We start from the raw sequence: 12,039 nt of genomic DNA, 5'->3' as shown, positions 1-12,039 counted from the left end.
CTGTAGACTGCCCAAACTGACCCAGGCAGTGATTGTACATTGCACAAAGACTGCCATGCTGACAAAATTAATGTGTTTCTTGTTTTGGAACAAACTTTAAACTCTGTGGATTCCAACACAGATGAGCTAATTTAAAAGCCTTTCATTCAAATACAAGATGATATTAGTCACCTATCTTGAATTGTGAAGGAAAGATTTAGTGCTGATTTTCTCTCCGTGGTCTGCAATTGGGTTTCTATTATCTTTCATTGCCATTTGCAACATTACCACACAGGTTAACATAACTCTGTATGTTGTCCAGGTGGTACCGAGACTTGTGTCCCAAAATGACCGGCGTCTGGTCTCCCGGACCCAACCTGATCAGCGCCCAGGCGCGCGTCACCCCCAAACTGTTACGTCTGCGCTGGGACGGGTTCCCGCTGCACTACGATGCCGGCCAGGGGTGGGGGTACCTGGTGCCGGGCAGAACAGACAACATGGGCGGGGCAGACGGACAGGACAACGCAGGGAGGAACTTCCCTACCAAGTAAGGCCTTGCTGATTTGACCATATGGATGACATCCTCTGGGAAATCCAAAACTAATGCAATGTGAATTTGAGGGGATTCATTCCTAAGCTAACCGACATCTTGCACACGCAGTCGTCCCTCAGTAAGACATCTGGAGCTGCATAGTTCCCGTTTAGAACTTTTATTCAGCCTGTCACATGACCGGTTTCACCTGTGTGGCTTCTTCAAGTGTACAGAGGCTAAATGACACGTCAAGTAACATGAAGTTCTCACTTATATACCTTTCCAGTGCATTATGCCATGATCAGTTACATGAGTTCGTAGTGCTCTGATCTAGTCATCGGTTCGAGGTGCTCTGACAAAAACTAATGCAAGCGTGTTACTATGAAAGTTTGGCTAAATAAAGTATAATTCCTGATTTACTGCATAACATATATTTTTTTGCAACTAATTTGTATGATTTACAGTATAGTCAAAAACATTTTTTAGAAACTTCATAAATTTTGTATAATCAAATCAACATGGTGTAAGGGGTTGACGGAAAAAAAGCATTTGAAAATAATAAAATAAAATTGAAGGAGATATATATATTATTATTAAATAAAATTTGAATGTGTGTGTGCATGTATGTTTACAATGAGGGCCCACTTAATTTTGGTTTAAATGTACCTTATATTATTATCAAATAACAGTAACTGTTGTTCATATTACATGTTTCAGAGCAGTTTTTGATGTGTACAAGGAGTATTTAAAGCAAAAGAGAGACACTAAGGACAAAGAGCCACTTGATCAAAGGTAACAGTTATCATCCGTGTCCATAATATCACCAGGGTCCATAATATCGCCACCTTGAGAAACAGTGTGCTTAAAGATATTTTTACTGCAACATACTTTTGGTATGCACTCTTGCACACCTCAAGTGTACATACCTAGGGTATGTTGCAGTAAAAATATCTTTAAGCACACTATTTCTCAAGGTGGTGATATTATGGACTATGGTGATATTATGGGCACGGATGTTACATTTACTGTAACAGTTGCACTGTTGCAGTTAGTAGTATTTCATTGAAATCTGTTATTTCATATTTCCAAGTTTCAGTTCAGTTTTTTTGTAGGGAAAGCAGGGAAACTATGGAAAGGAAAATGGAGACTAAAAAGTAATTTTTTTTTAATTCCAACATTTAACACATTAATATAATTTAGACATGATGACAGCACAGTCACTGGAATTTTACAAGTAATTTTCATGCCTCAAACCAATGGAGAAGACAATGGACAAAACTCATTTTCACCTGATTGAGTGAAGTGAGGAAAGTCGTGTCTTTCCAAGGGTACAAGATCCGTTGCGTGGCGGGGTTTGAACCTGGGACCTCTTGGTTCCGAGCCGAGCACTCTGCTGTTCCCCCACATGACCCCACCTAATATTTTTTTAGAAATGGCTTAGTAGAATATTATGTACATTTGTCCAGGTACAGTGGCTGGGCAAACGATGACATGTGGGAGCACATCCTGGATCTATCACAGAAAAGCAAGGGGGAGGGGAATGGGGATGTGGAGGAGGACCCCATCTATGACTCGGTGAGAGACATCATAGTTTTACAACAAAATTTTTTTATAGAACTGTCCCATGTTCTTAGTCAGGTTCATGGTTCCAATTGTGTGGTCTTTTGTTATTGTTATTAGCGCATGATTTGTTTATTTTCCTTGAGCAAATTAGCAATACACACTCAGATGATGATGGGCATTACAACAGTCTCTTTTATTGCACTTATAATGACTGATGATGTATGTGTCCAATTCCTAAAATCTACCTTGCTTGATTTGATAACTTTTTCCCTACCTTGGACCCATCCATGACTTACTTACTTAGACTTAGGGGCTCCCGTGTCTCGTGACGCATGAGGCAGTCAAAGTATCCCAGCTTCCTCTGTCAGCAGCCAGCCTCAAGGCCTCCTTCCAGCTCTTGTTGACTGCTTGGAGGTCCCTCTCCACTGTCTGTTGCCAGTTCATCTTTGGGCATCCCCTCCTTCTCCGTCCTTCTGGGAACCACTGTAGGACTTGGTTGGCTAGTCTGACAGGTGGAAGTCTGACAGCGTGTCCTAACCAGCTGAGCCGGCGTTTGCAAATGATGGAGGACACTGGTTGTTGCTTGACTTGAAGTCCATCCATGCATGCATACAAATTTGTATGGCATACATAGTATATGTGTAGACAACAGCAGAAGAATGGGATTGTTTCACCTGATGATCCCACAGCAGAAGGCTACCTTCCCTAGGGAATGCATTTGTACAATTTTTAAAATTCTTTCAAAGTGATCATAATACTACACACAAATGCCTCTGTCCCTGAGGCATCGCCAAAAAAGCATACATAATGAACTTGACACAACAAAAGTACAGCGACTTTCGTAAGGTCTTAAACATGTACTAGACATACAGAAAAATACAACGAAATAAGCCAAGTACATACTGTTACAAGACAATATATGGATCAACTTCTACTTGTTCTAACGGTCTAAACATTCTTTGATATAATAACTTATTTGTACACAGTAAGGGTTATTACCTTCTAGAATGAAGTTGAATTTATCTATGGCATTAAATGTTACAGTAACAAAATTTGTTGAGCAAGCGGAGAGAAGGTTAAACAGCTTTGAGCGTTTATCGAAATATAGTGGAAAATCCATAATAAAATGTTGTTCGTCTTCAATATCATTGGGACAGAATGGACAACACATAACACATAACACTTGATTTGACTTTTGGCGCCCCCTAGGGATTAAGAGCTTGGAGCAAATTGTGCACCGGCAAAAAACACCCCTGCAGTTCCAACGCAAGCTGCTAGAAACACCAAATTTACGTCACTTCTTCCTTACTTTGACAGCTTGCTACCACATAAAAATCATGACTGTAGCATGTTTAAAACAGGAGATACAAAGCCCGGAAGGTCAGCTGCAGTACCAAAAAGCGTCGCTTGGGGGCGCCAAAAGTCAAATCAAGTGGCCCGCGTACTTTTTCAAAAGAGTAATGTCTCATGAGTATTTGTACCAAGTTTGGTGCTTGTATCACAATTTGAAAGATTATTTCTGATCAGTTATCTGCCCCACTATATGGTTGGTTTTGTCTCCAGAGTGTCCTGTACAGTAATGGAGAGAGTGCACCAGAGTTCCACCGGGGAGTGGGGCCTTACAACGATGTGGACCTGCCCGGTGTGTGGTTCTTCAGACTTCCCCACAAGGTCAGTGCAAATTACATTTTTTTGTACTTCATGAGAAAAGGACAATGTCAGAATAAGACTGAGATGTTTTGGATGTAATCAAATAAAAAGCGGCCTGAACTTGAGCTGCCTAGATGTACAGTTCAAAACCAAGGACAGGCCCTGTTTCTGAGTGTTCAGCACCATGGACAGGCCCTGTTTCTGAGTGTTCAGCACCATGGACAGGCCCTGTTTCTGAGTGTTCAGCACCATGGACAGGCCCTGTTTCTGAGTGTTCAGCACCAAGGACAGGTCCTGTTTCTGAGATTTCAGCAACAGGTTCTGAACTCTCAGAAACAGGGCTTGTCCTTGGTGCTGAACACTCAGAAACAGGGCCTGTCCAGCAGTTTTCCAGCAGTGTAAATAGTTTTAATCATCACCAGTATTATAAATATCAAAGATGTCTGCTTTCAGGATGGAGCCAAGTTCAAGGTGGGGAACCCGTTAGCGAAGGACTACCTGAACAAGATGGAGGACGGCACGCTGACGGCCGCGGCGGGAGGGCCCGCCAACAGGACGCTGGAGGTCAACAAGATGGTGTCCTTCTGGCGGAACGCGCGAGACAGGGTCACCTCACAGATGGTGGTGTGGCTCAAGAAGAAGGAGTTACCTCGTATCGTCTCAAGGTGAACACATCTTTTTTTTTCTATTTTTGGCGACACCTCAGGGGGGAGCCTAATGGTGCAGTATTGTGTGCAGTTTGCAAGAATTCTAGGAATTGTACAGGCATTTTTTCCACAGGAATGGAATGTCCACAGGAATGTCTCACATCTCTGGGATTTTGCCGACACACATCTATGCCCACATTCCTAGGTAGTGAAATTCCAGGAAACCCTTGGGACATTGTGGAAATTGTACAGATTCACAACTGAGCAGACACATGCTGATTCACATCCCTGTCCACTCCCATGCAGCATTATCTAGCTCATATGGCTCCCATGGTGTTTAAGAAGTAAGCAGTTAGCTGTTGAGTTATCTGAATTATTTTCTGTTATTTTTATCTAGGGTTGCCCAGCTCTGTGGTTAACTCTGCTTCACAGTTAGGCCCTGATGTGTGTCATGCATATTAAATAAAACAAGTAGAATACATACAGCCACACACAAACAATAAAATTAAGATGCAATAAATAATAATAATAAAATTTTGATAATGGTAATGATAATAAGAAAAGAACAGTTTTACTGTATAGTAACAAAATGATAACAATTATATATTATTAATTATATATATGTGTATGTATGATTTTCAATCATGAAGACAAAAGTAAAGTAACAGAAATGTTCAAACTCTGTTACAAAATGGTTATTTTATTGAGTTGGTTATCATGATAATAAATCTGAGAAGCATAATTAAATTATCTCTCAATTAGTCCATCACATCACTGTCAACCTAAATGAAAAATTACTATTATTTTTTAATTTTCCAAAAAGGATTTCATCAGGTACATGAAAGATAGGATATTGGGATTTTTCTTTTACACAACCGGCAATACATGTATCTCTCATCTTGCTTACGTTTCAATGCCTGTCAGACATCTTTTTTCAGAGCTTCTTACTGGAGTACTGCTTCTCGCTGCTATACATTTGTATGTAGCTGATGTCAATGCATTTGCCACGAGAACACAATCCTAAACGTGGCTTACAAATGTAAGTTTGTATGCCTGGTTCTTCATGGTTGACTTATTATTGTGTTTTCGTGGCAAAAGCACAACCTGTACATACATGTATAGCATTGAGAGGCAGTACTCAAGTCAGAAGTTCTGAGGAAGTAGTCTGACAGACATGGAAACATATTAAACAGAAGTGAGACATTACTGGTTGTGTAAAAGAAAATCTCAATATTATTATTATCCTAATGTTCATTTTGTTTGAAGTCTTAGACTATTTTTGCCACTTGACCTATACCATGTAATTTTTGTGATTGTTACTTATTATAATCATAATTTTTGCTTGAAGTGTTAATGATTATGAAACAAGTCATCATGTTTATCATTGACAGAAACTCAGACTATGAAGAGGAGGGTTTATATGGAGCGATCATTCCCAGAGTCATCACAGCGGGAACAGTCACACGCAGGGCCGTGGAACCAACATGGCTGACAGCAAGTAATGCCAGGGTAAGCACTGGTAATTGTCACTAATTTTACACAAGGATGAGGAACACAATCATCATGTTGTCAGCGTCAGGCAGCAACCAAGAAGTTGTAATGTGTGTTATACGAGCGATTGCCAATGACATCATGGCCAGCTAGTGGTAGGCAAAAAGCGGGTGACATTTGGATTTGCCTACCAATAATTTGCACATGCCTTGCATGCACAGGAATGAAAAAAAACAGCAAATTATTGGTCATATACGTATACTTGTTAATAATCCCCCTGCCGCTCAACCCCATAATAACCAGCACAAATTTGTTTCCAAACTGCCATTATGATATTTGTGTGATTGTAATTAACTTCAACACATGTGTGCAATTATTCCACATTTCTGACATGTACTAAGTATTATTGAGTCACTGAATCAGCCCACATGAGGCACACTCAGTTTGTGGTGCCACCAGGGTTGCCAAATTACCAGAATGTACAGTAAACATGGCTGACAGCTGTATACATGTGTTCTAAGCTTTTAAAAAACTCGTAAGGCATCCTATTTTGGCACCTAAGCTTCCTGAATGGCACTTTATTAGTCGTATTATTACTTTGTAAAGAAATAACTGGGAGATGTTTTGTGGTATTGTCCTAATGTTACATACATCTGTATCTGTATACAGATTCTGTATAGCCATGCAGTATAACCGCCTTTTGGCGTAACACACCATCTTCACAGGCACGCGGCGCGGCGGCAGCTGGCTATGTTACACCGATTGACTTGTTACACCTAACCCTTGAACATCTAACTCTAGACATTGTTTAAAGCTATCTAATGACAATGCTCCTACTGTACTTGATGACAGTGAGTTCCACTCTGCGATAGTTCTAGGAAAGAATGAATTCTTGAACACCTCAATCCTTGGTTGATAACTCTGGTACTTGAAGGCATGGTTATTTCTTGGTCTCTTCTGGGCTGGTATTAGGTATTTAGTAGTTGGTACGTCCACCAGTGCTCATACATGTGCATGTACTGGTAATGAAGCTTTAAGAAGAATACTGCAGAATTCAGTTGTTTGTTGTTCTCCCAGCCTGACAGAGTAGGTAGTGAGCTGAAGGCCATCATACAGGCTCCACCTGGTTACCACTTCATCGGTGCAGACGTGGACTCACAGGAGCTGTGGATCGCTGCCATTCTGGGGGACGCAAACTTTGCAGGGTTCCATGGTAATCAAAGTCTGTATTTTTATATTAACTTTAAGGATGTTTGCTGTGACATTTGCTACCTGTACAAGTCATGCATACATGTACAGTAAGTCATTAAAATCTTATCCAAAACTTCGAAGTAAGGACCCTAATAAAAATACTGTAACAGTAAACTAGTAACATTTGCAAAGCAATATTATAATGTTTACCTTCGGACATGGTCTGCTCTGTTAATTCTTACTCAAACACATTCAAATGCATGTACTACATTGTACTAGTATATGGTGACAGGAGCAGAGCAGACCATGAATATGCAACATTATGTAACCCAACACCAGTTACCATGGTGACAGACATCAACAAATCAGGACATTGGTCAGGTCAGAGGTCACTGGAGAAGAAGAAGAGGAAGAAACTGAGAAAAAACAATATATTTCCTTCGGTAAACATAAATATTTTGCTTCAAGTTGGGTGTGCATGTTCACCATCTACAATGTAGTAGACATAATTTCACAGATTCACACATTATACTACTGTGCAAGATATTTTCCTAAAAAAGGTCAAACCTACAATGTACGAAGTGCATGGATAATGTACTTTACAACTACTAACTGTAATCCAGGATTTGTGCATTACTTGTTTGCCTCTGCAGGCTGCACTTCTTTTGGCTGGATGACCCTCCAGGGGAAGAAGAGCAGTGGAACAGACCTGCACAGTAAGACAGCCTCCACCATCGGGATAAGTAGAGACCATGCAAAGGTATGGAATACTTCTCTACAAAACATGTAATGTCTACAAAGTTAATTCTGCTAAGGTCACATGTAACCACCACCTGAAAAACTGTTACTGTTTGTATTTAAACAGATCCCCCTATCCAGAATGCACTCTTGCATGTCTTACAAATGTAACTCATAAAGAAATACATACACAATGTAGTGCTCTCTCAAACACTTCTTCTTAATAATATCCAATTTTAACATCATTTTTCCCCTTAGCTTAACTGGGGGTTAGATGTGCTTGCATCAAGTGCAAGTCTTTTTTGAAGCAAGATTTTTTACAGCTGTATGCCCTTCCTAACGCCAACCCAAATCCTAGTAGGGCCCAGGATCCCTAAACTGAGGGGGTAAATACAACATGTACATGTACGTGTTATAAGTGCCTTTCCAAGGGCACAACGTCTGGGTCCAACCCTGGGGATTGAACCTGGGTCCTTTTGCTTGACAGTCAGATGCTCTATCCACTACACCACACAGTTTTTCAAAATGGTCATTCAAAATGTATGTGACCAGGATGTTAAATGTTAACAGATCTGGTTAATCATCAGAGGTTAATAATTATGCAATTCATAATATAATTTACTTTGTAGTTGACTTTATTTATAAATTATGACAAACTTATTGAATTGAATTTGTACGTACTAAGTTATATTGTATTTTGATATGTCTTGTATTTATGCACTTATGTGTCAGTGGTAGCCGCTACCAGCCTTGTTGCTGCCTGGTTGCCACTTGTTATGCACTGTTGCATTTAAATAAACAAACAAACAAACAAACAAACAAACTTTTATGCAATAATTTAAAAAAAAGCATGGCAGCCGCATGTACCTGTATCAGATCTGCCTGTCTTAACATGTTGCCCATGTTTCCCTTTTGTCCAGGTCTTTAACTATGGCCGCATCTACGGAGCTGGGCAGCCGTTTGCTGAGAGGCTGCTGCTACAGTTCAACCACCGCATGACCCAGGAACAGGCTTCAGAGAAGGCCAAGCAGATGTACGCTGCCACAAAGGGGGTTCGAGAGTAAGTACAATGTACATTTTCACTCAACTACATTACATGTATGTCGTAAAAGTTGTTGCACAGATTTTCAACCCCCTTGGTTATTGATGTCGTATTTCTATAAAATTTATTCCTCTTATTTTGTCCTTTCATTGTTTGTTTTCGTATTACTTGTACTTGCAATTAGCCTTCAGGCAAGAATTTGCAAAAAAACTTTAAAAATGATAATTATTTAATTACTTTTAACAAGAAGGTTATGTTTTCTGTTGTGCCATGGTGGAGTGTCTGTGATCTGGGTCTGTATGTATGTCAACAGCATAACTCTAAGAAGCTGTAGATGGATCTTCATGATATTTGGCAGGTACGTAGCAGTAGTGAAAAGGAAGGTTATTTGTTTGTTTGTTTGTTTGTTTATTTAAATGCAACAGTGCATAACAAGTGGCAACCAGGCAGCAACAAGGCTGGTAGCGGCTACCACTGACACATAAATGCATAAATACAAAGTACAGTATAACTTAAATACAATATCACTTAGTACATACAAATTCAATTCAATATTTACAATAGCAATAAACATACAAAGTACATACAAATTCAATCAATACATAATTAAGCAATACAATATAAGTACAATACAAATCGATAAAAAGATCAAAGTTGAAATGGAACGGTTGGAGGATTTTTATTTACAATTGGTGTTTAGGTAATCAGGATAAGAGGTGGTGTTTGCATTTGGCCTTGAATGTGGAGATGGCCGACCCTGTGACCTCGCTGGGTAAGCGGTTCCACAGTCTGGAGGTGTACAAGAGGAAACTGTCTCTGTAGACGTTTGTTCTGCACCGGGGAATGTGAAGGTGATGAGCGTTCCGCAGTCGTCGCTGGGATTGGCTGGGATCCCCAAGAGGTAGCCAGTACAGTTAACACCAACCTGCAGATTGTGTCTACTTGGTTCAACGACTGGAGTCTCCAGCTGCACCCCGACAAATGCAAAGTTATTTGCATTAAGTCACCACAGAGTAGAGTGCAGCTCCCCCCCATGTTAAGATCGTAAATGGTCTAATATCTGGTATTTTCTGTGGTGCTGCAGTGGGCTGTGTATGTATGTGTGTGTGTGTTTGTATGTTAACAATAGAATCCAAGAAGCTTTGCAGTGATTTGTAATCATCCTTAAGTTTCTTTGTTTGGCTGTCACAGGTATAAACTTTCTGAGGCAGCCCAGCAGGCTTTAGCAGAGCTGGGAGGAACGACACAGTCTGGTACAGAGTGGGTCTCACTGGCTGAAGTTCGCAGCCTGTCCAGGGCTGTCAGGAAGAAGTTGTTTCTGGGTTCAGGTAGGTTCAACATGGAATCAATCCTCCTTTCAGATACCTGCTTGATAATTATAATACATGGTATATCGTGCATCTATTTCAATTGTAGGTGTTATAGCGCACTGAATTATAGCACATTCAGACACATAGAAATAATTCTAATTTTGATGAAAAAAATCTAATTGTAAGTTAAACATTTCACAATCTTTTTTTTTGCTTAGGCCATGTAGATTTGGTTGTAATTATGGATGACAATGAATTTTTGTCAGTTTCCCAAAAAACGGTTTTGACCATAATGTAAATCGTACAAAGCAACTGCAAAATTAGCAAATATGTGCCGAAGATTGCAAAAAATATATATTGGAGAATGGTACTTCCAAAATGTCAACTCCAAAGGAAAAGAAGAAAATGTGAAGAACTGAAAATAAAGATTCTATCATTATGATAACAGTTAAACTTTACGTGACCAACACCAAGTAGATTGGGACTAACTCCAAATTTTCTATCATTCACCTCACCATACTCTGTGTTTAGTCATTTGTTTAACCTTCATGACCACGTAGATTTCATAATAAAGGCACATTTTTTTTGCCAAACATTTTTTTTTAAATATTCGCACGCATCAGTTTTGAGGTTCGCAGAGGATGACATCCATAATTATACCTGCACACTCCCTATTTGGGTATATCATTTACCTTATGCAGTATTTCCTATGCTTATCGCTAGGTGGCGCACGTGTACAAAGCTCTAATCGCAAAGCATCACGGGATATCATGACGTAATGACATTGTTCGCCGCCATTTTCCTTGTGCGTTCGCAGAGGGGTGCACGTTCGTTTCCCTACTCCTTATTTTTTCGGATTTTCTTTCGGCGTTAGGCCCAAAAAGAAGGATAAAACGAAGTCTTCTGCCCACGAGGGCGATTCAGGTAGCCTTTCGGAGGACCAGACGGGTCGTAACGGCAAGAGAAGCGGCCTGTTTCCCAACGCTAGCCAGGAAAATTCCTGGCCGTGGAAAAGACAGGCGTGTCTGCACAAGCCTCCGGACAGGAGGAAGAGGAGTCGGGTGAACGAAAAGTCCCCGCTCCTACAGCTGGAGGTTCGGAGGAAAAAGAGAAGAACTCCAACCTCATTCCGCCGTTTGGGAGCGAAATGCCCCTTCGGCGTTGGCACCGGGAACATCCGCCACTTGGGAGCGAAATGCCCCTTCGGCGTTGGCACCGGGAACATCGGTGAAGGAAGGAGACGGCGCGGAGCTGCCGCCGCCCCGGCCTAAATTTCCTCCGGGCTCGGAGGAGTTGGGCTCCCCGACCGTGCCGAAGCTTGGTGGGGTAAAGTCTCCTCCACCCCCACCTCCATCAGAAACACCCTTCCCGCCTGGATTCGACGCTGCCTCTTTTCTTCAGTGGATCAGTTCCAGCTTGGGACTTCCTCAGGCGTCCAGTTCATCCCGTCAACCTCGGGACGTTGACGGGGCGGTAGCGTCGACCAGCCGAGCCGGTGTAGTCGGTTTCGGGCGAGAGCATCCAGGTTCTGAAGTGGAAGAGTGTTCGGAGGAGGGAAAAAATCACCTTTTTCTGACTCTGACGAAGGTAATTCCTTGTCGTTTGATAATCCCTACGATAATAACTTCAAATAAGTATTTGGAGGAACCGGTGGGCAAATCGGTCTTGAAGACATGTTTCATATCTTGTTTCATGTCCTTGCCACACATTTCACGTCTATACTGAGTCATAGTAGAGGAAGCTGATCCCAAAAAACACCAAAGACGATTCTATTGCTTTGCAAACAGCATCCGGTTTAGAGGATGGTCTGGACCCTTAACTGCTGCCAACAACTCTACTAAAAGGTTAGCAGCCATGAGCATCTTATCCTGGCAATCACTAAAATTCTTAATCAGT

General features: G+C 41.1%; 1 protein-coding gene across 1 annotated transcript in view; it reads left to right on the top strand.

Moving 5' to 3' along the window:
• The window catches only part of LOC109462479 (DNA polymerase subunit gamma-1-like), a 33,777-nt gene that overhangs the window by 14,066 nt on the left and 7,672 nt on the right, over positions 1-12,039 (top strand). Inside the window, exons 9-18 of the mRNA XM_019759036.1 lie at positions 302-526; positions 1,229-1,303; positions 1,978-2,086; positions 3,638-3,745; positions 4,178-4,389; positions 5,763-5,880; positions 6,940-7,075; positions 7,707-7,813; positions 8,712-8,851; positions 10,025-10,161. Of these exons, the coding sequence (XP_019614595.1) occupies positions 302-526; positions 1,229-1,303; positions 1,978-2,086; positions 3,638-3,745; positions 4,178-4,389; positions 5,763-5,880; positions 6,940-7,075; positions 7,707-7,813; positions 8,712-8,851; positions 10,025-10,161 (1,367 nt within the window). The remainder of the gene's footprint in view (positions 1-301; positions 527-1,228; positions 1,304-1,977; positions 2,087-3,637; positions 3,746-4,177; positions 4,390-5,762; positions 5,881-6,939; positions 7,076-7,706; positions 7,814-8,711; positions 8,852-10,024; positions 10,162-12,039) is intronic.

This window comes from Branchiostoma belcheri, unplaced genomic scaffold, assembly GCF_001625305.1.
Source record: "Branchiostoma belcheri isolate BF01 breed outbred unplaced genomic scaffold, Haploidv18h27 scaffold117, whole genome shotgun sequence".
Classification (NCBI taxonomy): domain Eukaryota; kingdom Metazoa; phylum Chordata; class Leptocardii; order Amphioxiformes; family Branchiostomatidae; genus Branchiostoma; species Branchiostoma belcheri.
Note: the sequence above shows the minus strand (reverse complement) of the source record. Positions and strands in the feature narration are given on the sequence as shown.